Below are 25,245 nucleotides of genomic sequence, written 5' to 3'. Positions count from 1 at the left end.
AAAAATAAAAGAGCTGTATAAGACACATTTTTAGGAGTACTCCTTGCTGTGCCAAGGTGCACACACAAATATTCACATCTTTGGATTCAATCATGTATTTCTAAATGAAAACATTTAGTGCCTTCATGTTGCAAGGTCCACGTTGAGCCATAAACTGGAACAGTTTTAATAAGAACAAAGGATTATTCTGAAGTGACAGGAGAATGGGCACAGATATACCAGCTTCTGGTTAGTTTGCAAAAGAAAAGCACTTCTTTAATGGACAGAACCATGTGCACTGCAGGTGGGGCAGATGTAACATGTGCAGAGTTATATTTGGGTGGGGTGTGTTCAAACCATACTTGCCTACTTTTGAAAACTAGTTTCGGGGAGATTATAGTTGGAAATAAAATTTAGCAAAGCGCCCCATTGAGGGGACATGTCATGTTCCATCCAAAGGGCGTGTCTAATTCCATATATGCATGGCCGGTGCCACCACTAGGCAGCCTTAGGCATTTGCCTAGAGCGCCAGCCACTGGAGGGCAGCAGTTTGGAGCTGGTCGTCCCCCCCCCCCCCCCCCGGATGGAGGTGAGCAGTGCTGGTTGCGGCCACAACTCCCTCCCACCCCCTGGAGCGACTCGGGCCGCTACATCACCCACCAGCCCCGTGGAGCGTCTCGGCGAACCGCATCACCCGGCAACCCCCCCCCCCCGCGCCACATCGCATGGCACTACCCCCCCCCCCACCACCACCACCACGTGAAGCAACACAGTGGGTGAGCGCCGGGACACCCCGATTGTGAACGTGGCACCAAGAAGCGTGGGTGTGTACTGCTACTAATACATCTAAGAGGAATCTTAAAATGACATATCCAAATGTAGATGAACCCCAAAGCAGTTAGTAAGAGCTACTATACTTGCTAAAGAGCTGAGAAATGGTGCTGATGATTCAGTGTAAATGGGTCTATCTCTTATTCCTTTTTTTCCCCCAAAAATGCAACTGTGTAATGTGGGCTAGGTGAAATGAGGGAGATTGCTAGACTAACGAAGGAGAGAGGGAGATTGCTGATATTTCAGGGAGTCTTGTGCAGGTTGTTCTGTCTCCCCGTTAGACCCAGCCAAAATTCTGGAATGCGCAGGTGTCTCTGAGGAGAGGAGTTAGCACACAACACACCATACACTGCGCAGCATTATCTAAGCATGAGTAAATATAAAAGATATGTGGTGCAGTCTTTTAATAAAAACTTATTTGTACAAATCAATTAATGAAAGGATAGGTTACCTGATTCTTTGTTGGTCCTTCACTAGAGAAATAACCAAAAGAAAAGAATTTTGGATGCTGTTAAAAAAGAAAAGAAAAAATGAAGGATTAAAGAATGCTGCAGCATAATCAAAATTGTGTTGCAATTAAATTTCAAAATCAGAGCAATTCGCAGAGAATAGGTAGTATCTGATTGGCTGCCCATAGCAACATCCCATGTGAAATAGAAGTCCCATCTTAGTAAATTTCCCCTTAAATAATGCCATCTGCTGATCCTACAAAAAAAAAAAGAAGTGCATAGTAAATGTATCACCTAGAACAGTGGTTCCCAGCCTAGAGCCTCAAGGCAAACTAACAATCCTGGTTTTACATATATCTATCCAAGAATAAGCAGAAATGTTTGAAGCAAATAATTGAGGTACTAATTCGTTCACCTGTGAAAAAGAGAAAGGACAACCTGAAAACCTGGACTGTTAGTGTGCCTTGAGGACAGACATTGGGAAACAATGACCTCTAGGGTTTATACTTTATGGATGCAGTAGTATGCCCTTAATTGCCCATCAGGAACTCCATGGTTCCCAAATGCTGTCCTTAAGTCACCCCAACTGTCCAGATTTTAAGTATGTCCATGCTTGGCCACAGATGACTAAATTAGTACCTTCATAAAGAATATCCATCTCTCTCAGCACAAATTGTTAAGAGAACGAATACAGGGTTAGATGTATTATACCAGCGCTTATCGTGCCACTAGAATACTCATTAATGAGGTGAAGCAGGAAGAGCAAGAAAAGATAGCTTGCGCTAAATAAATTTATTTTAGGGGTGCATGTAACAAATTTAAGACATTTATTTATCTAATAATAAATAAAAAAAGAGGGATTTTGTACTTACCAGTAAATCCTTTTCTCCGAGTCCACAGGTGTCACTGGAGTTACACTGGGGAATAGAAGGCGACCATAGGGAGCATGGGCACTTTAAAAAAGATTAGAGTGGCTAACTCCTCCCCTTCTACTTCCCCCCCAGGCCAGTCCTAAAGTTTGTGCCCGGAAGGGAGCAGGAAGATAAAACACACTTCCAAGAGGAGGTTAATACCACATACATCCTTCCATACTAGAAGTAAAGAAGAAACAAAAGACAGTGAGAATAACACTGAAAACTCAAACGTTCATAGTCAACAGGCAACGTAATAACATAACCTAAGGAACCCTAGTAGGGAACTTTTTAAGTAATTGGAGAGAACAGCGCTGGGCGGGCGTCCAGTGACACCTGTGGACTCGGAGAAAAGGATTTACTGGTAAGTACAAAATCCCTCTTTCTCCTTCATCCACCAGGTGTCACTGGAGTTACACTGGGGACGTCCCAGAGCCTTCAACCCGGGCGGGTGAGCGCTGAGAACCCCATAACACCCTGCGGCCAAAGACTGAAGCAGAGGCCGCAAAGGTATCAAACCTGTAGAACTTGACAAAAGTCCTACAGCCCGACCAGGTAGCAGCACGACAGAGCTGTTGGAGAGAAACCCCTCGGGCAGCCGCCCAAGAAGAACCCACCGATCTGGTTGAATGTGCAGTGATGCACTGAGGCGTAGTTCGAGAAGAAGAAACATAAGCCTGACGGATAGTCAAGCGAATCCACCTAGAAATAGTCTGCTTTGAAGCCGGCCATCCACGACGTATCGGGTCGTAGGTAACAAAGAGAGTGTCCGACTTTCTAATGGGGGCTGTACGACTAACATAGATTCGTAGAGCCCTCACTACATCCAGAGATCTCGCATCAGGTGTATCATCTGTAAGGGCTGGAACCACAATGGGCTGGTTCAAGTGAAAAGCCGATACCACCTTAGTCAAAAAGGTAAGACTTGTACGGAGCTCCGCTCTGTCAGCATGAAACTGAAGAAAAGGGGATCGACATGACAGAGCCCCCAATTCTGAAACTCGTCTGGCCGAAGCCAGAGCCACTAAAGGAAGAAGAGAAAAGACTCTCTCTTTGTTGGGGCACTCTTGGATAGTTAAGGATTGTACGATAATGATAATGTCACATAAGTAGGTGGTGAGTCAAACACACAGACCACTTGCCAGTATAATGCCCAAAAAAAGAGGGGGGGGTATCTGGCTATAAGTACTAGATAACGATGTATTTAGGAAAACGTATGTATTTACGAAGCCAGAGCCAGTAAAAGCACGACCTTCCACGTCAGATAGCGAAGGTCCACTTCCTCCAAGGGTTCAAAAACCGAAGTTTGCAAAAACTTAAGGACCAGATCCAGATCCCAGGGAGCCGTTGGAGGACGAATGGGTGGCTGTAAACGCAGCACCCCCTGAAAAAAAGTTTGTACTTCTGGAAGGAAGGCCAATTTCTTTTTAAAAAAGATGGAGAGAGCCGAGACCTGAACCTTTAAAGTATTCAGTCTCAGCCCTGAAGTCAAGCCCTCCTGTAAGAAAAGGAGTAGCCTCGCCTTTTTGAACAGGCATGTGGAAACCCCACGTCTCTCACACCAAGCCACATATGAACGCCATATGCGGTGATAGTGTGCTGATGTGACCTCTTTCCTAGCTCTAAGCATAGTTGGTATAACTGCTCGAGGTATGCCCGCTCTTCTCAGGATGGACCTTTCAGCAGCCATGCCGTCAAATGAAGACGACGTAAATCTGGGTGAAAGAACGGACCCTGACTGAGCAGGTCTTCCTGAAGTGGCAGGGGCCACGGCTCGTCTATCAGTAGAGATGTTAGATTGGTGTACCAAGACTGGCGTGGCCAGTCTGGTGCTACCAACAGAACCGTGACACCCTCTCTCCGGATTCGCTGAAGTACTAGCGGAATCAACGGGAACGGTGGAAAGAGATACACATACTGGAAGGGCCAAGGAGCGACCAGCGCGTCCACCCCATCGGCCTGAGGGTCTCGCGTCCTTGCGAAGAACCTGGGAAGCTGAAAGTTGTGGCGGGACGCCATCAGGTCCACTTGGGGGCAACCCCAGCGGTGGATCAATTTTTGAAAGATCTGAGGGTGCAAGCACCACTCCCCTTGATGAACGTCCCGCCGACTGAGAAAATCTGCCTCCCAGTTTTCTACTCCGGGTATGAACACGGCCGACAGGATCAGTGCGTGGTTCTGAGCCCAGACCAAGATTCTGCTGACCTCCCTCATGGCTGCACAACTGCGGGTGCCTCCCTGCTTGTTGATGTAAGCCACCGTCGTTGAGTTGTCGGATTGCACCCGTACAGCTTTTCCCTGTAGAAGAGTCCTGGCCTGGAGAAGAGCGTAATAAACCGCTCTGAGCTCCAGGACATTGATTGACAGGAGACTCTCCTGAGTCGTCCAAAGTCCCTGGAACTGACGTTCCAGGGTGACTGCTCCCCAGCCTCGGAGGCTGGCGTCTGTGGTGATGAGGGTCCAGTCCCAAATCCCAAACCTTCTTCCTTGATCCAGGTTGGCGGTGTTGAGCCACCAAAGTAAGGACAGACGAGCTTGAGGGGACAGAGTTACCATCTGGTGCAGGTGTAAGTGGGAACCCGACCACTGCCTGAGGAGCGACAGCTGAAACGGGCGGGAATGAAAACGCCCGAACTGTATCGCCTCGAATGTCTGGTGCGGAGGCCAAATGGGAATGTGCAGGTAAGCGTCCTTGATATCGATTGATACCAAGAACTCTCCCTCTTCCAAACCATGGATCACAGACTGCAGGGATTCCATCTTGAACTTGACCACATACAAGTAAGGGTTTAAATTCTTTAAATTTAAAATGGGACGTACCGAGCCGTCCGGCTTCGGTACCAGAAACAGACTGGAGTAGTAGCCCCGGGTACGCTGATCTACAGGAACCGGGACCACTACTCCCATGTCCTGCAGTTTTGCAATGGCTGTCAGTAACTGATGCCCTTTTTCTGGAGGCAGAGGTAGACCTGTCTTGAAGAACCTGTTTGGGGGAGACAGACTGAAACAGATCTTGTAACCGAAGGTTATCAGATCTCTTACCCAACTGTCCTGACAGGACTGGAGCCATACCGGACTGAAGTTCCGTAGACAAGCTCCCACCCTGGGATCCCCCAGATGTGTTGGAGGAGCGTCATGCTGTGGGCTTAGCTGCCTTGGGTCCACTGCGGGTGTGGCTGCACCTCTGCCACGACCTCTGTAGCCTCTTTGAGAAGGGGCACCTCCTCTGGAGCGTCCTCTGAAACCTCTAGAGGGTCGAAAGGACCGAAAGGAAGACGTCTGCGCGGGCTTCCTGGATGGGGGTGGAGCTGCCGAAGGAAGGAAGTGCGACTTCCCACCCGTGGCCTGAGAAATCCACCTATCTAACTCTGGACCAAACAAGAGTTCGCCATTAAAAGCCATGGATTCCATTGCCCGTTTAGACTCTGCGTCGGCTTGCCACTGGCGACGCCAGAGGCCTCTACGGCCTGAAATGGACAGTGCCAAAATCCTGGCTGCCACCGCACACACGTCAGATGACGCTTCAATAAGAAAAGTGGAAGCTTCCTGAATCTGATCCGACAACTGCATAATAGTTGCTGGATCTGAGCCGTCACGTACCTCAGATGAGATCTGTGATGCCCATACCCCAATGGCCTTATTCACCCAACATCCAATCTGCGCTGGACGTTGAAGAATTCCGGCAGCAGAAAAAATGTTTTTTAAGGTCATTTCCAACCTACGGTCAGAGATGTCCTTAAGGGTGGTAGCTCCAGGTACCGGGAGAACAGTCTTTTTAGACAGTCGTGATACAGAAGAGTCCACCGAAGGTGGAATCTCCACCTTTTTACGGCCTTCTGGGTGTAAGGGATAATTTTGCAAAAACCTCTTTGGGGTTTGAAACCGTTTGTCTGGAGATTTCCAGGCATCGGTAACATACTCATCCAATTCCTCCGCTAAGGGGAAGTTAGGGGACAGCTTTTGCTTTTTCTCAAAAAGTGAAGGACGTGAGGGTATTTCAACCCCATCCGTCACATTGCAGGAAATCTTAACCATTTGGATTAGATCCTCAATCCCCTGAGAGGCCTGAACAGGATCCTGTGTTTCAGCAACCCCCATATCTTGTTAATCTTGCACATCCTGTGTGCCATCCCCCACAGGCATAACATCCCCCCCTCCAGATCTGGCATATCATCAGATCCTATGGAGTGGTGAAATGGGGAGGCCCACCTCCTTTCTAGGATAGGAGGTTGTGATGTGGAGGGACGAGACTAAGCCTGCGGGCCCAGGGCCTTGCTGAGGCTATGTACAGCAGAGGCTAAATCACTCTGCTGGCTTCTAGCTGTCTCTCTATCTCTCTGAGATTGTGAAAGTTCAGAGGACAAGCGAGACATGACCTCTGTAAGCTGTGCAGCCCAGAAGGGGGGGTCCACAGGGACTTGTGACTCAGAGGGTTTTACAGTACATTTATCACAGTAAATCACCTCAGGAGAGGAAGGAGTAAATTTGGAATTACATGTCTTACAGGCAATTCTCTTTGCACTGCCCCCTGCCATTGTTAAAAGACACAGATATTCTAGACACTACCACACCCACAAGGGAGAGTAGGTATAGATACAGTCCAGTAAGAAAGACTGGATAGGAGAGACAGTGAAGTAGAGGAGCTGCCACAGGTCTTAACAGCGCTATGGTCTATATACAGGGAGCGCTATACAGTACCTCACTTTTGAATACAGCCCAACTGTCTCTCTAAGCTCTTAATCCCCCACTGTAAATACAGTACCGGGAGAGCTTGTAGCAGGACGGTCACCGGAGAAGAGAAGGCACTTGAAGCCTTTGGTGGGACTGCAGCGGTGCAGAGAGCCTCCAGCGTGTAGCAGCGGTGCCTTGTATTAAAAATAAAAATGGCCGCTGCGCGTGTGTAAGCGCTGGGATTTGCCGGGGCAGCTGGGAGTTCCTATGCACGTTGCTCCGCCTCCTCCGCCCGGCAGCTCCATCTCTTCCGGTGCCAGGCTTAACCCTCTGCTAGCCGCCATTTTTTTATCTGACGCCGCTGCTAACAGCGCGTCCGGGCTTACTTACCCGCATCTGCCGTCGGCGGTCAGGCTGGGGGAGGACCGCGACGTGCTTTGGAGGGCAGCGTCCGTTGCCTCCCGAGACAGTGGTCTCAGCAGCCAGGGAGCCGGACGCAAACCCCCGGGCAGCGGGCGGCTCCCTCCGGCAGGTCCCACGAAGCAGGCAGATAGTATAACGCTATCTGCCTGTACTGCGATGTAAAAAAAAAAAAAAAAAAATGAAATCTTTTCTAAGTGCTCCTGAGAGCAAAAGTGTGTCCGCTCCCTTTCGGGCACGAACTAAGACTGGTCTGGGGGGGAAGTAGAAGGGGAGGAGTTAGCCACTCTAATCTTTTTTAAAGTGCCCATGCTCCCTATGGTCGCCTTCTATTCCCCAGTGTAACTCCAGTGACACCTGGTGGATGAAGGAGAAATACATATTTATAACATCGCAAATATGGAGCTCAAGAAATGAGTACTCCTTATGTTATTTGTAGCCAAATGCACAGGTGTTCCTCCCCAAATGGTGGCAAGGATGTAGGTTGCCCGTATGGATCTGGCATTCCTCCAAAATGATGTGCTGCCTTTGTAAGGAGGGGGATCCCAGTGGATGCAGGTGACAAATGGTGGAGTCCAGTAAAAGAACAAGATGGGCTAGTCGGGTCACTTGCAGAGGGTGTTGGTAGTTTCGCTGCTACAGCAGCTTTTTCGAGGTGTACTGACTGGGCACTGGTTATGGGTATATATACACCCTACATAATTAGGATATCATGCACACCTGAATACCTCAATTGGCTAGACTAATGATGTTATATATTACAAAGTATTAGTATAATTATAGTTTTGAATAGGAGACAGACAATATTACTTAGACATATAAAATAAAAACCAGAGTGTTACAAAACAGAATAAAGTGTTTTATTTATAATTTATTAATTCTGAGCGGGCATTGCTCCCGGACTTCCGGTCTTGTATTTCCAGTCGGTGGAACACGTGACCCGCACACGTGATCCACCGATATGTCAGCATAGTATTTGCTATATTTTATCGACACGCGTGTGTGTATTGTCAAAGTCCATTTTTTCATTGATGCAGTTTCATTCGCTTGCATTCATAAATAATATTCATTGATCATATTTTTGGACATTCGCTTATTGATTGCGTGCGGCCTGAATAAATTAAGTATACTTTGCATATATAAATAAATGGGTTTCGATAGTATATAGCATAAGTGCACTTTACAGTTGCCCATCCTATCAGTACAGAATCACTATAGGCCCCGGAGGTGTCAGTTTTTGCGCAATTCCGGGTCCAAGTGGTACTCCGTGATGCATGCTTCCTGTGTACGGAGCGCACTATACGTTCCAAACATCAGAAGGCGCGCTTAGGGACTTTATCATATTTACCTAGTACATTTGTAGTTATTTTGCATTTTTGTAGTTATTTTGCATCAATAAGATGTATTAACATCTTGTCCACCTAAGTGGGGGAGCGCAAACTCCCCCTTCTGGCGATGTCCCCTCCTGGAGACAGCGCATCAGTTCAGACTAACATGCTGTCTCTGCCTGCCCAGCCGGCTCACCGGTGGACAAGCATGGATATACTCCAAACCTGGGCCATAGGGGTGGCTTGAGGACAGTGTCAATACCTCTGGCCAATACCATTTATACATCTACATTATCTGGTCTAGGTGTAGTTTTTTTGCTCTATTTTGTTTGTTTTATAGTCCTGGAATATCTGCTTCTTTTCAGGGATCTTTCTATATGCTATGTTTGTTTTACTTTAATAAAATAGTCCCAATGATCATACTGTATATAAATTTAAGGATCTATTGATGCGTAGCCTTGCTCTTTTCTAATTCTAAATAATGCATTTGGACTTGAGACTATGGCAGCATACACCCAACCAGTGTTTTCACAAATAAGTTACAACAAGTTATTCTATGGTGAGAGAATAGTCACACCACAACAAAATGGACAGGAGACCTCCGGGAGGAGAGCATAAAATTAACAAGAAAATGTAACTCTTCAAATAGACTTAGTGGCACCATTACAGAAATGGGAAAAGACAGATCAGATCTATAGACCAATACTCCTCAATTTATTTTGATAAAGTTCCCATCAGGAATGAAGCGCTTTAGAGATTCAGGGCCCGCTATTCCGCCCACTGACATCATTCCATCTGCACAGGAGCACCTTGCATTTTACCTGCTGCTGGCATGCCGTTTTGAGTGGGAGAGTCCAAGACTACCTGCGGCCGCTGTTCCACCGCCAATTCCATTGAGTGAGAAGCACTAACAAACAGCACCATGTATCGGGAATACACACACACACACATATATATTATTATTATTTTTCTTTTATCTATTATTCATTTCAGAATTTTTTATAAAGAATGCTTGATTTCTCTTTGATTTTTGGTTTTGATCAATTTTAGACAAAAATAAATATATATGGCTTTGTGTACATTTAAAAAATATCACCATAAACCACTGTGAGACCTATTCTTCATGAACATATGCAACCTAGTGGTATCATGCAAGTCACCAAGAACCACTTACTCTGATCAGAAGTTTTTGCGTAAGCTTGCATCTTGTGAAAAGTAGGAAGAATAATCCAGCAAACATCATTTTGATAACAGACATAATACCGCTCACTGCTACATATTCAGCGTATTGGACCTAGTGGAGAAACAATTGTTACTTTAAGAAATTATCATTGGTTCCGGAAGAAAAAAAAGTGTAAAATACATTCCACTGCTTAAACTAGATACTGTATATTCAGATAAAGAACTGGTAAAGATAAAGAACAGGTAATTGATGTGAAGATACTGAAAGAAACCAAGGGTCATAGTTAGGTAAAGCAGTAATGTGTAATTAGAAGCAGAACCACCATTTTTATTTAAAGTGCGGGTGCATGTACAGAGTGTGTTGGTGTAAGGATAGTGGTACAAAGGTAGTTGGCCATATTATGAATGGCAGCACTATAACGAGGATGTAATCATAGAGCATACATTTACAGTATAAGCTATGATATTGACATTGCAGAAATGTCAACCTACTCATGTAAAACCCAACATTGTCAGAATAGTGTTGGCACGTGTGGTGGCAGTGTATCGTAGGTTGTAGCATAGCGTTGGTATATACAGTGGCAGGGTAGTGAACAAGGGTAGCATAGCGGAGTATGCAGTGGCAGTGTAATGTAGGTGTTCATATAGTGGCGAATGACTCATTAGAAGATTGAGAGGCAGGAGGAGTGTGTGAGGCTGTAGATTAAAGGCAAGACAAGAACTGATGAGGACTTTATAGGTGAATGACTTCATGGTGTATGGCACAGGCAGCCAGTGGTGTAGTACAGGTGTAGCATAGAAAAAGCAGACAGTGAATTTGGAGATGGACTCAAGTGGGTTCAGGGTTGAGATGGAAGCTTGGCAGGCCAGCGAGGATAGATATGATATTAGAACTTCTAGGCACACACTGCCCCTTCCTGTCAGGCCAGTCGATTACAGTAATCTAGACGAGAGGATAAAGTCATGATTTACATGTTTAGAGGATTCCTTGGCGAGAACTGGCCTAATTCTGGAGAGATTGCCAAGGAGAAAACAGGACTGAGAATTAAATGGCAGAATCACGGATGGCACAGAGACAACAGATATAGGAAACAGAGGGAGAGAAGAGGAGAAGTGGAGCTTTAGTAACTCCTAAGGATCTAGCTGCAGTAAGTCAAAAATGTAGGTGCATGACGATCACAGATGGAGGTAGATGTAAATGAAGACAAATTCAAAAGTATATAGGGACACCTACACAGGAGGAAAAAGAGCAGGCATGGGTCATAGAAGCAGCTGGATAACTGGGTGAACCATGATAATGCTGGGTCAGGGTCATAGACGTGAAAGTAGCAGAGGGCATGCAGTAGGAGATGGTTAACAAGAGAGAAGAGATGCAATCTTAATGATAAAATATTATAAATATATAGGAAATTATATTTACCTCCTAGAACATAAGCTCATTTGTGCAATGCAATCTTTACTTTCTGTATTGCGTCAATATGTGCTATTTTTTTTAATAAGATCCCCTCAGCACCATTTCATTTGTCAGCACTTGTATATAAATAATTGTGGGGGAGATGTACGACACTTTGGAGAGAGAGATACAGTACCAGCCAATCAGCTTCTAACTGCCATGTTACACAGTCTAAGGACCCATTTATCATGGAGTAATAAACCTTGTGTATGATAAATGATGTTCAGGCAATCAACACCAAATTGTCATTTTTCCAATACATGATAGTTGGGAGCTGACTAGCTGGTGCACCATTTATCATACAAAATGAATTGAATTATGCAAGAGTTGCGATAAATGATCCCATATGCTTGAAAAATGTCCTTGTATTTACACAGTTTACTGACGACTGATATATGGTACAACTTTTTATTCTGAAAGTAAATTTATATGTAAATAAAATATACTTCAAGTTAAAATCCTTACAGGAGTTTCTTGCAGATTCTCATGTAGGTAGCGCTGAGTCCTCTCAACAACAGCTGCGTCTCCTCCCACAAATGGAACGGCGTACTGTTGTACCTCATCACTGTAGAAAACTGCACCCCTGCAAGTCAAAGGATATCTCTTGATGTACAGAAACTAAACCTTTCAAAAGGGGGACCTTTTAATAGCAAACTCTTCATTACACCAAGCCACTCTAAACATTTTATCCAATCACCTTTTGATTTATACTAAAAGTATACTAATTAAGCTAGGTGGTTGTTTAAAATATTGACGATTCTCAATGACTTCAAAACAGTCACTATGGGCCAGATGCACCAAGCTTCAAAAAGTGATTAAGCGGAGAGTGATAAAAAAACAAACAACAAATCAGCACTTGTCATTTTTCAAAACCAGCCTGTAACAAGGCGGTTAGGAGCCAATTGTTTATCACTCTCCACTTTACCACTTTTTGAATCTTGGAGCATCTGGCACTATAGGAGTTGAAATGGTTTTTCTCGTCTAGCTGGTTTAACATGCAGCCCTTCAGCCACCATAAAACAAAACATCCCAGCATGCCCCAGCACGAAGCAGCTATTAGGAAATGCTAAAACTAAGGCAGGGAATGCTGCATTTGTTGCATAATGATAATACACAGGGCCAGATTCTCTAAGCTTCAAAAGTGATAAAATGGAGAGTGATAAACAGCCAGCCAATCAGCTCCTGTCTGACATTTTTCAAACACAGTCTGTGACATGGCAGGTAGGAGCTGATTGGCTGGCTGTTTATCACTCTTCATTTCTGGCCCAATGTCTGTTTTTTTCCCCCCAAACCGGAGTATCTACTGTATATGCCGAATGAATATTTGGGAGTCTACAGTCTCAGTGGAAGTATTGTTAAATGGGTCATATAAGCATACTGTACATTCATTATCTTCCACCACATGCACAAACAACATTTAGATATATTGGAAATGAAGATACATCTGGGGTGTTATAGATAATCAGTCTTATAACTAACTGCACTGCCCCATATTGTCCCTTCATATGATTGTGCTTGTTTTAAGGTCAACGATATTGTGTTTCAGATATGGGGCCTACACACATGCCGATTTTGAGCCATTTTCTAAGCGATTTAGCTAGGTCGCTTAGAAACTAAGCATACATCGGTGTGTGTGTGGAGGCTAAAGCGATATAGATGCGCGGCCCCGCGCGTCTAAATCGCAATAAGAAGAAGAATGAGCATGTCCCAAAAACGCATGGACAGAATAACATGGATCCTGTGCCTCCAATTAGGCAAGAGGAGGAGAGCCAGGATCTGGTAAGTTTGAACACATATAGATATGCGACATGTCATCATTATTCATGGTCCTAACGTTTTTTATTTTATTTTACAGGATGCTACTCCGGAGCTGTTTGTGGAGACGTCCGAGACTACAGAGGCTGCAGATCTTGAGTGTGAGGAAGTAGAAACCTCAACCTCTACCCCCCTGCCAACGCCACCACCCAGGCAGAGGAAGAAGACAGCCAAAAGATCTGTAGCCGGCAGCTCTGAGCAATTTTTTCAGTTTGCGGAGGCAAGGCTTAATAAGCCTATTGATTCAATTCGGCAGTTTTCAAATACGGTAGACTCAGAGATGCGTTCAATGGATGACGACACCCGTCGGAAATTCAAATGCATCGTGTACGACGCAATAATTCGGGCCCAGGATAAAAACATTCCTGGTGACCTCAAATTAATTCGCAACCCGATGCATTACGCATCTTGCGGACCCTCGCCACAGTATCCCTACCACCAACCCTATAGTAATCTGCCGGCAATTCCTACGCATCTTGCCCCTCCTAACACGACGGGAGCCCCTTCACCCAACCCGTCCACATCAGTCGCCACCAGCACTCTGTCCACTGGAATGTACTCAGCTTTCTCGAATACACAAGCACAGGACGATGCTGTTTATTATCCGTTATAAATTTAAAAAAAATAATAATAATTCTAAATTATTTAAGTTGAAAAAATTGCTCTTTCTTCCATGCGTTTTCGAATCCTTGTAGACTATAATGTCTGCTTGTATACGTCATTTGGCCCTGACTCCAGAATGATGCGATATCAGTCACTCTTGTGTGTCCTTCACTGAAGATTGTCCTTACCTTTGCTATCTCTTCTTTGCACATTTTGTGAGTCATCACTTCTGTTGGCTATAGTATACTGAAGTGAGTTTGTTGGCCTGATCCCTTTTTTTGTTTGAAAAGTCTTTGGGCCAGAGGCATTTCTCGGCCTGATATTGTTGATGAACCCAGTGGTGTTCACTTTTATACTTTTATAGTATTTTCAATAAATTTTAAAAAACACGGTATGGTGTCATTTCATTTCAAAATGTAATTTATTGTTAATTTTAAGTTCTATTATGTACAGGTATGGTTCCTCTTTGCAACACTTCGCCTGACTTCTCTCCCCTTGAAAAAAATTTTTTTCAAGGGGTGAGGAGTGTAGAGAAAGTGCTGCAAACACTCTGGTAAGGTGCTATTATGTACAGGTACTCTTTGCAACACTTCTCCTGACTTCTCTCCCCTTAAAACTCCCCAAGAACTCCCCCAGCCCTTTGAACTGCCCATTTTTATTTCAATGAGTTTTTTTTTCCCCATGCTTGAGAAGAATCTGGCATGCTTAAATCACTTAGCAGAATCGCTGAGGCATATCCCTAACACATTTTGCACGTTCTAAGCAATATAGATGATTTTGTGCTCAAAGGAAATCTGCTATGCTAAATCTGGCATGCTATATCACTGGCCAAAATCGGTATGTGTGTAGGCCCTATAAAGTTCTACAAGCTGGGATACCTCTCTAATAAATTGAATAATGTTTTCATGCATACTAAAAGGTTAGAGTGGTGGTTCCCAATTGTGGGACACTAGCAGGAGTGCTTTCAATTGAAGACCCAGGACTAGTTCAAATTATTTATGGTTAATATAAAAGATAAAACCAGTGCTGGTGGCTGCCAATCAGGAAATATGTGAACATATAGAATCAAATCCAGTCCCTCGCCACATAGAACCTAAGGTTTTCTTATAAAACACAACCTATTTAAATTTAATTTCTCAATGAAAAACTTTTTGGCCTAGGGGTGACATTAAAAAAAAGTCTTATATTCTATGGAGCCTTGTTTCAGAAAAGTTTGGGAACCACTGGGTTAGAGGCATTAAAATGATCAGCAAGACTTCATTTGCTGCAATGAACCAAATCTGGAAAAGAAAACAGCGTAAATGCTGCTTTGTGTTGCTCACTTTTCATTCAAAAATGCAAAGTGCCAGGTTACCGTGATCCAATTCATCCCAAGTAATGCTTAAGTCAAGGTTCAAACTATTTTTTTAGCACCGTCATTTCAGAACATTTTACCATTGCCACTAGGGAACATATCCTTTAATCAGAGCCGGCCCTAGGCATAGGCAAACTAGACAAATGCCTAGGGGCACCAGCAGCTTCTGCTGATTAAAATGATATGCAGCATGCCTATATTCTGCGTGTGAGTGAGGCTGTATTTGCATATGAAATAGTGTAACATAGCATTCCGTTTGCAGGTACAGCCACAGTCGCACACAGAATATAGGCATGCTGCATATCATTTTAATCATCGGAAGCTCCTTATGTGTCCTGGTCACATAACAATGCAAATAATACCAATTTTTTGCAAAAAAAGGCACCCAACGTTAGCAGAACTGGCCAGGAGCTGCATGGCCTATTGAGGCAAGATGTATGAGGAGACATCTGTATCCAAGCAGAGGCAGAAGTCAGAGTGTTAGCGGCTGTGCGAGTGCTGTCTGCGGGTGGGTTGGTTGTGCAATAGTATTCGGCTGAAATGTAAGCGCAACCCACCTTTTCCCAGCACCAACACACAGAAGCTGGGAACTACCATCTGGAAAACATGTTACCCAAACTTCTGGTTTCCAGCTGACAGGAAGAAACAAACACAGCGGCTGGGAGACTGACATGCTGAAAGGTCTCTGCTGAGCCATGCAGGCGTACAATTCTGCTGTGACACGGTGTATTGTAGGGATTGCATAGGATACCAAAGACCATCATCAGTGCGTGATCACCGGTGCCACATATTAACATATTACTCCCGCATCAACATAGTTCTCCTAAAAGGAGCTGTAAACATATTCTTTGCAACAAGCAGGGCAGGCCCACCCGTTACACAATGTACGCAGCTAAGTAAGGCGCCAGAGTAATCAGGGTGCCGACAGCGTCTTCCTCATTGTTGTCAGCACCCTGATTACAATGGCACCTCACTCAGCTGCCGCACTTTGTAAGACTGCCGACCAGCTGCACACAATGTAAAGCTGTGACAGCCAGGCAAAGCGCGCTGAGCTGCCCGGCTGTATACTGAAAGCAGGTCCGCCGCTATTTTGAACATTCCCACGAGACTGCGAGCCAACGGGAGCTCACGGTCTGTCTGCCAATCAGGAGCGGCAGTGGTGGTTCCCAATTGGCTTGCGGTTGAGCGGAAGCGTTCAAAATAGCGTCAGACTTGTTTTCAGCGCTCTCTGCCCAGCTGTTACATTGTGTGTGGCTGGCGGCAGCATTTCACTCCACCTTGTCAACAAGCAATTCACTCCCTCTTGGCAACAAGAATGAAGCCCCCTTTTCATTGAGTAAGAACCCCCTAGCAATGAGCATGTAGGTAAGCAGCACTTATGTGGCAAATATGTAATGGACATCATGGTGTGTGGTATAATGTGTGATGGGCATCACGGTGTGTGGTATAATGTGTGCTGGACATCACAGTGTGTAGCACAATGTGTAACGAGCATTACAGTGTGGCACAAGTGTAATGGGCATTACAGTGTGGCACAATGTGTAATGTGCAGTGTGTCTAAGGGGCTGGAGCTGGCAAAGTGTGTCTAAAGGGTACTACTGTGCGGTGTAATGTTAATTGGTACTATTATGTGGACATGCCATACATTTTTGCTGATTACATATCAATTGATACTCCACCCACATTGTAGTTCGACCCACAATGAGGGGAACTAAAATCTATGGTTGCTTACCAAAAAAAAAAAAAAAAATTAGGCTCGGCAACGAGCATTTATGTATTTATTGTTATTTTATTACAGTATGTTTAACCCAACTTTTTTTTCACAGGCAAGCACAGAGTGTTTTCAGTACTGAAATCTACACACATATTCAATTAACAAGCACTCCCATTTAGTGCAAAAGTGCGCATGTGCAGTATTCTGAACACTAGAGCATCAATTCAGCTTCTTGTGTGCGGTCCTTGGCACTGCGTGAAGTGTTAGCCGGAAACCAAAACCACGCATGTCCCTTCCATTGTTCTTAATGGATAAATCTATGCGCGACTGGATTCATGGGAAGCTGTGGGCCCTGGAGGCAGCCCAGGTTCCATTCTATGCACAAATGGTCATGACGCCACTGGCTGTACCTCCCCAACATTTTATGTAGCAGAGGGACATTTCTAGACTTTATTTAGCTGCACTGTATTGCATTTTATCTGGTGTTAGGGATACATTTACAATATAAAAGAAGAAATTAAGATATCTTTTCTGTCAGTGTAAGCTGGATATTACACCTTTCTCTTTTGGATGCCTTACAGATCCCTCCTACACATTCCACCAAGTACTAAGCTGAGGTATTGGAAGGAAGCCAAGCTCAAAGAACCAGGAGAACATGGAGGTGACTCATATTTACCTAGATGTCCATTTATGAAAAGGAAACACTGCAAAGCTATTTATTATGGGGGTCCTTTTTACGGGACCTCAGCCGGCTCTGTTAAAAAATATCCCTCAATTAGACTGTTTTTGGGAAGCTGACAGGAATGACACTTGTTCATGAACTTATCAGGTATTCTGTCTGTTTATGCCCGAACACAATTTGTCAGATGCAAAAAAGGGTTCTAATGAAATAGCCCAGAAAAAAACTGGTCTCAAAAATATCACGAAAACGCGGGAAAATAATATTTTTATTATTATCATTAATAAAAAATTATACGTTTTTATACATGTGTATCATAGTGCAAGTCACGGAGCAGCCTTATACAATAATGAAGGGGAGCAAAGTCCTGTTTCTATTCAGTTGGCACTCCTTCTAGGGCAACAGTGCCTCAACCTATTTACAAATACTTCTTATCAACAATCTTAGACTTTGCCACAGTGTTATCGTATAGCTGCCACTTGCAGGCCAATCATGCTAAAAAGGCAAAAGTCCCACACAGACATAAACAGTCATGGTTACAGCACAAAAATAAGAAATCACCTCTCTAATAAAGTATCCACTGAGACAAAAAGGTGTCCCCAGCAAATCGCCCTCCCCACCCCAAACCCCATTCTGCTTGTGCTCTGCCACCCATGGGTCAAATGAAATAGGGTGTGAGAATCAGAAAGTGAGACATTTTGGGAGCGTTTTTCCAATGTTTTAAAAGGGGCAATCATTTACATGGCAAAAATCAACCTGTTTTTTTTCAGTGTAAATGATTGCTGCTTTAAGAAATATAGGCAAACTCTCCGAAAATCTCTTTCTGATTCTCACACCCACATTTGGCCCCAGAAAAAAAAAATATGTATATTTTTTTTCTGTTTATTCTATTACATCTGATATTACTACAACTCTGACCCCTTACATATTCTTCTCTTTAAATTCGGTACAAGTAAATATTTATTTTGTGTTACAGCAACCCTAGGCAGAAGGTCCTACTTCTAGACAAAATGTATCCCTACAAGTGTTCTGTGAAGCTATACATGCAGGGCTGTAATTAGAAGGTGTGCGAACAGTTCAGCTAGTAGAGCTACCCTGCCACCTGTGAAGCTGCCGGGGCTTCCTTAGTAAGCATTGGTCAGCCCTCTACTTTGCAGTGCCAACGGCACTGCCCCCTAGGAATGATGTAATAACATCACAGAATTAGGGGGCTGGCACAAGGTGCACTGCTGTCTTGTTACGGCGCTGTACTTGTTCCTAGTGACTGAGCATAGGGCACACATCCCAAGAATCAACCAGAGGTACACATTAGACATTAAATCATGAATCAAAAATATATAGAAAGAAAGATTATCATGTAATTATAGTACACTTCACCCAGCAAAATACACAAAGCAGTATAGTGCCTTTCATGAATGGGGTAATTAATGTATTCAGTTTGGAAACTCATTATGTTAAATGAATATTGCTGACAACGAATCTTACACACACATATATATATATATATATATATATATATATACACATATACATATACATACACATATACATATACACACACACATACATACATACATACATACATACATACATACATATACACAGTGGGAGCCACTGCCATCTATTTCTATAATAGGATTAAGTGAGTAATTGGATTACTATGCTAATCCCCTACTCTATTGTATTGCAGCTAAGAACAATAGGATAGCCATGGCCTAAGGAAGATAGATGAGATGGGCTCCTACTGTGTAATATATATATTACATACACATATATACATACATATTAATAAAATTCAGGAGTGAGAATCCAGGACCGTGCCCAAAAGGTGGGACTGTCCTGCTAAAATCAGGACAGTTAGGGGGGTTTGTGGATAACCATTTTCTTTTATGTACGTATGCTGTGGGACAGAACGGAATGAATAAAATGGAGGAGAGAGAACAATGGCATGCAGACAGCTTGGAGAGCAAAGGCCCATACACACTAGAAGATTTTCATTTCAAAAGACTTTGCCAAAATCTGTGACTGATATATCTGTCACCAAAGTAGTGCGTACAAATTGAGCTATTTTCCCCAAAGAGCAAGAGATTTTCAGGAGACTAAAGACTTTGCTTAAAATCTTTCATTCTAAAGCTATTTACATAATGGGTGGGGTTTAAATACCAAGGGTGGGAGCAGGGGTCATTTTATCCAGGAATTCCTGTTCTTGAGGACTGATTGAAAAAGGATTGCTGGACTGCATATATTCAGAGCCCAGCGATCAAGTACACGCCGCCCCACCCGGGGAAATCCCTCCCATGTGCACAGCTATGATTGTATTTACAACCGTGCACATAGGGAGAAATCCATTCAGAAATCAATTCACTGCCATAATAAAATGGCACCGCTGCCAGACATTCTATAATCAGTGAACGCCACCCGTCTGGATTCTAGGATTAATCCCGGATGGGTGGTAACCCTAAATAAAATATACATTGGTGGCTATACTGTTTATCATCTTTCAGCCCAGGCGCTGCGTACACACAGCGATGATGGATGTAAAACCATCCATCATCGCTGGCATGCTGTTAAAACCAGCAGATGGGAGACTTTGCTAGCGATGATGGGGACCGTGCATCATCGCTAGTCTCCCATCGATGGCCCATGCACACTAGGCGATTTTCAGCTGAAAATTGCTAAGTGTGTATGGGCCTTAACATAAATGTGCACTGCAGAGCAGGGGTTGTATGCATCCAGGTACAACAGACACACCATATGTAGGATTAACAGCAAATTGTTAGGACTAGTGTTAAATACAATTATAAACAGGGTTTAGAACTTCTCACTGCCTCTAGGCCTGTGTGTTGTTGTTTTTTTGACTGGATCAACAAAATTAAAATGTATTCAAGGTTAGATTTTGTTTAATGAACCTTTATCTTTTAAAATGGTCTCACTATGTAGCCAGAAGATCTATACACTTCTCCAAGATTCACCCTAATAAACCATCCTAATTGCACATGCAATACAAAAGGGGATTTTAGCAATATTTGGTTAAATAAATAAAACCAACCTTTTTTTTATTTTTTTACCAACAATTGGAAGTGGTTTGAGAGCCATCTGCCTTCTAATGTTCTTCAGATTACCCTGGTCGGCAGCTTCGTAAATGGCAGACTGCCATGTTCCATCATTAAGGCATAGGCCCTATATCAAGCAAACAAAATGGTGTCATGAGTACTTGTGGCGATTGCCACTAATACGTTTATTTTGGAACAATTTCTGTTCCATGCAAAATTCAACACATCCGTATTCTATTCAATAAATCAGGTTACCAGACACCAGAACACAGTAAAAAAATTTTTAGAGCATTCATTATTTCCCAATTTTAGAACCTCTAGCAATGACTAAGGGAGTAGTATTCTGCTTATAAATCAGGTTAATAAATGTAGACATAACAACAAGATTCTATGTGTATAATAAGGAATATCCATAGGTTTTACTGACAGAATAGAGTGAATCACATACTACTTATGGGATCAATACTGATAAAGTTTCTAATTAAAGATGGCCAAAGAATTTTATTATGCGTTTACCCATTTATTTATACCCCTCTTCCACTAACAGAAAAAACCCGGTAATTTCCACAAGGACGAGCATCAACCTGGGTTTTCTGCTAGTGCGCTCTTGTCAAATAACCAGATTTGGATTCCCCTGCAATCTAACGAAGGTAATTACCAGGGTTTAATCCAGGATGCTACCAGGTCAAAGGGTAGTGGAAACTCTATTAACCTGGTATATTTGAAAAACAGATTAGATTGGAGCTTCTGGGGCATTTTTATGTGCATTTTGTACATGTTTATGTGCACTTTTTACATGTCTAGGTACTGTATAATGCAAACAGTTTTCACAAAAGTTTTGCATGTCTTGCGTGAAGATACTTTTGAAAAGGTTTCATATTGAATATTTGGGCCTAAAACAAAAGCACAAACTTTTTCAAATAAATATTTGTTGTCTCGTCTTTTATCAGTAAAGGATTTCTTTAATGGTGGCCCTGTTGGGTAATGGTGGCCCTGTTTTGGGACCTCCCCTTCTTTAAAAAGGCATTTTCTTATGCAATCTATAGGGGAAAAAAAAGGCTTTACCCAAGTAAAGTGTAAACGGGGCTGATCCAGAAATTTATCGAGTAGTACTGCAGTGGAAATGTGTCTTAAACCCAGGTCCAACCCGGCATTGACCCAGGGACAAATTACTGAGTCTGCTAGTGGAAAAGGGGTATTACAGAACTATTTATACCATAGGCCCTAAGGACGACTTGTCCTTAGGGCCTATGGCATGGGTCTTCAACCTGTGGCCCTCCAGATGTTGGTAAACTACATGTTCCAACATGCATTGCCACATTTTTTCCTGTGAGAGCATGCCAAAACTGTCCGGGCATGCTGGGACATGTAGTTTTACAACATCTGGAGGGCCACAGGTTGAAGACATGTGGCCTATGGTATAAATAGTTCTGTAATACCCCTTTTCCACTAGCATACTGGGGCAGACTTGGTAATTTGTCCCTAGGTCAATACCGGGCACGACTTGTGCCAGTTTGCCCCGGCAGCTCCCCAGGAGGCTCACTTCCGATTTGGCACTTGATGTGCCATTTTTACATGCAATAAATTGCATGAAAAAAACTCCTGGGGAGCTGGTAGCGGACGAGCAGCAGTGTGCAGGCATCGGTAATGGGCTTGGTCCGGGCAGCTGCACGGAGCAAGTAGCGGCAGATGCCGGGCGGAGGGGCAGGAAGCTGCTGAATTTTAAAAGATATTTAGAAAAGACTGGCCAGCCAGTTATTGGCTGAGAGAATTCTTTCAGCCAATCAGCGGCAAGCCAGCCTTTTCAAGATATTATTTTAAATTAAGCAGCCGCTTCCTGCCTTGCAGCATGGGTTCAGTCCGATCCGATTTTATGTGCAGCCTATTGGACCTTGACACTAATATGATACACACGGAACCGTTCATCGTGTTGGACTGAATGTCAAACACATCAGATAGTGTATGGGCACCTATAGAAAGTAAATACAAATGCCAGATCGTAAATGTACAAGGAATAACTGACCTCTGGTCCAGACTTAAAAGATAAAAAACCTTCTACAGCAGTCAATGTACCTAAGAAAGAGTAAAGGAGAAATTATTTTGTATTTTTCGTAATCATCCACTAATGAAATACTCCATCCGTGGCAGCAATTGTTTCTACAAGGCAGCACAAAGTCTGTACAATGTATAGGGAGCACCTTGCACAACTGACATCATTAGTTATTTTCAGAGAAAGTCAGAGCAAAGGCTAGAAGAGCGCAAGACCTCGGCTATATTCTCTTGGTAACTCTGATCACAGACTATGGGGATAATTTATTTATCTGTAGGGTAAACCCTGTGGCTAAAGCTCTGTCCCAAGCTAAATAAGTCCTAGACTTAAAATAATGTATTTCCTTGCAATGTCAGGAGCAGAGAGAAAAATAATAAGCATTAAATGCACTCTTGGCATTGCCACACAGTGTTAGCTATGGATGCTGGGAAATTGCCAAACAAATGAATAGCTCCAGACTTTAAACCAAGGGCTTTAGCCACATGGTTAATGCTGCAGCTAATTGAATCAACCCCTATATATTAAAATTGTGGCCTTTACTTACAATGTATTATATTTATCAACAGATATTTAGGAGTGGCCATTAGCTGGTGGACGGGCCTAACCCCAGATATGTGGGAGGAGCCAAGAGTGTAAACAATTTCAGCTTGTGTGAAGCCGGAGGAGCGGAGCCTTCGGCACCGGATGGCATGTGAGTATCATTTCCTTCAACGGGTGCCCATGGGTACTACTGGAGAAGAGGACCGACCGGCGATGGACCCTATAAGTACATATTGTATATTTGATTGTAACATGTAATAAAACTTTACTTTTCTTATGTGTTTGTTTTTTTCCCACTATTTCAATTGCTGTAGAACTAGCAATAGAACCAGCGGGCCCTTTAATGCCCCACATGCTGAGACTTGTGGCTCACCAAGTCCCTGAATGCGGTGCTTGCTTGCTGGGACTTGTAGTTCCACAACAATGTAAAATAGTTTTTGTTTATTTTTGCACAACAATCAGCCCAGTTCCCACAGCCCAGGGGCACCGGGGACAGCCCCAGGCTTCAGTCTGGGCAGGGCCAACTCTGGAGGGGGGACCCCACTCCTCTAGGGTTCCTACCCGGGCTGACCAGCTACAGGGATGAATGCTTTGGCCAGGGGAACTTGCATAAAAGGGGATTTCTCTTTCGTCCAGTCCGGTGACACAGCTTCACAATGGGATGTAGTAGGGTCCGCCAGGATCCAGGCACCTATGCGTCAATTCTTTGGGAGCAGGCTTCTCCCTCTGCATCCCATCATGCTTCAGTTCAACTTCAAGAGCACACTAGGATACATAACTCAGAACAATGCCTGAACACTTTATATGTAACATAACAGAACCATAACATGACAACACATGAACGGTACACTTAACTGAGCGTTAGGGAGGGATCGCTGTGTCACCGGACTGGACTCAGAGAAAGGGGTTTGAACGGTAAGTTCTTACAAAAATCCCCTTTTCTCTTTCATCCAGTCCGGTGACACAGCTTCACAATGGGACGTTCACGAGCCGGTCCTTTGGGAGGGTACGCTCAGACCAACAGTTCTCATCACTGCCCGTCCAAATGAAGCGTCCTCCGACGCAAACTCATGAAATCTGTAAAATTTGGTAAAGGTATGAACAGAGGACCAGGTGGCAGCCTTACACAACTGCTCCGCCGTAGCCCCATGGTGCACTGCCCAGGAGGAAGCAACCGACCTGGTGGTATGTGCATTTATCCGAGACGGAACTGGTCGACCTGCTTTACAGTAGGCAAAGGCAATGGTAGATCTCAATCAGCGAGCGATTGTCTGCTTAGAAACAGGCCACCCAACCTTATGCACATCATATAGCACCAAGAGTAAATCCGATTTTCGAATGTCCTTTACCCTCTCAATGTATATTCGCAAGGTGCGAACTACATCCAATCTCTTCAGTTTGTCCCTATTTTTAACCCCGTCTGGGGGAGAAAACACTGGAAGTTCAATGTCTTGGTTTAAATGAAAAGATGACACTACCTTAGGTAGGAATTTTGGCACTGTTCGCATCACAGCCCTGTCATCATGAAAAATCAAAAACGGTGACTTGCAAGACAAGGCACCTAACTCAGGCACTCATCTGGCTGATACAATTGCCAACAAAAAAGTGAGCTTCCAGGTCACATACTTTAACTCCGCAGATCTTAGTGGTTCAAAAGGAGGATTCTGTAACATAGATAAGACCAAAGATAAGTCCCAAGGCGCCACCGGCTGCCTATAAGGTGGTTTAAGTCTAGCAACCCCTTGTAAAAAAGTTTGAATCTCAGGTAGCAAAGCTACTCTCTTTTGAAAGAATATGGATAAGGCCGAAAGCTGCACCTTTAAGGATTGCAGACTAAGGCCTGATGAAAAACCATCCTGTAAAAAAATTTAACAGTCTTGACAATTTGAATCTGGAAGTGTGAAGTTTCTGTCTCTCACACCCTCTAATGTATATCTTCCAGACCCGATGGTAATTTGCCGCAGACACCGGCTTACGGGCCCTCAGCATGGTCTGGATGACCTCATCAGAAAACCCCTTTTTCTTTAATAAGGAGGTTTCATAAGCCACACCGTCAAATTGAGACGACCTGGGTCCTCGTGAAGAAACGGTCCCTGGCCTAACAGGTCCTGACGATGAGGAAGCCTCCAGGAATCCTTCGACAACCTCAGTACATCGGAGTACCATGACCTCCTGGGCCAGTCCGATGCAATTAGAATTGCCCGCACTCCCTG

At 43.9% G+C, this 25,245-nt stretch overlaps 1 protein-coding gene across 2 annotated transcripts in view; it reads right to left on the bottom strand.

The window, feature by feature from the left end:
• The window catches only part of LOC146063666 (saccharopine dehydrogenase-like oxidoreductase), a 49,323-nt gene that overhangs the window by 11,121 nt on the left and 12,957 nt on the right, over window positions 1-25,245 (bottom strand). Inside the window, exons 5-9 of one of the 2 annotated variants that reach the window (XM_083176250.1) lie at window positions 22,466-22,515; window positions 20,439-20,569; window positions 11,690-11,807; window positions 9,764-9,883; window positions 1,262-1,318 (exon numbers count right to left, since the gene is read on the bottom strand). In XM_083176250.1, coding sequence (XP_083032376.1) covers window positions 1,262-1,318; window positions 9,764-9,883; window positions 11,690-11,807; window positions 20,439-20,569; window positions 22,466-22,515 — 476 coding nt within the window. Of the gene's footprint in view, window positions 1-1,261; window positions 1,319-1,375; window positions 1,516-9,763; window positions 9,884-11,689; window positions 11,808-20,438; window positions 20,570-22,465; window positions 22,516-25,245 lie in introns of those variants that run through there. The other variant, XM_083176251.1, reaches the window with a different exon arrangement.

Source organism: Crinia signifera, chromosome 3 (genome assembly GCF_055691185.1).
Source record: "Crinia signifera chromosome 3, ASM5569118v1, whole genome shotgun sequence".
Taxonomy (NCBI): domain Eukaryota; kingdom Metazoa; phylum Chordata; class Amphibia; order Anura; family Myobatrachidae; genus Crinia; species Crinia signifera.
This window is presented reverse-complemented; position numbering and strand designations above follow the sequence as displayed.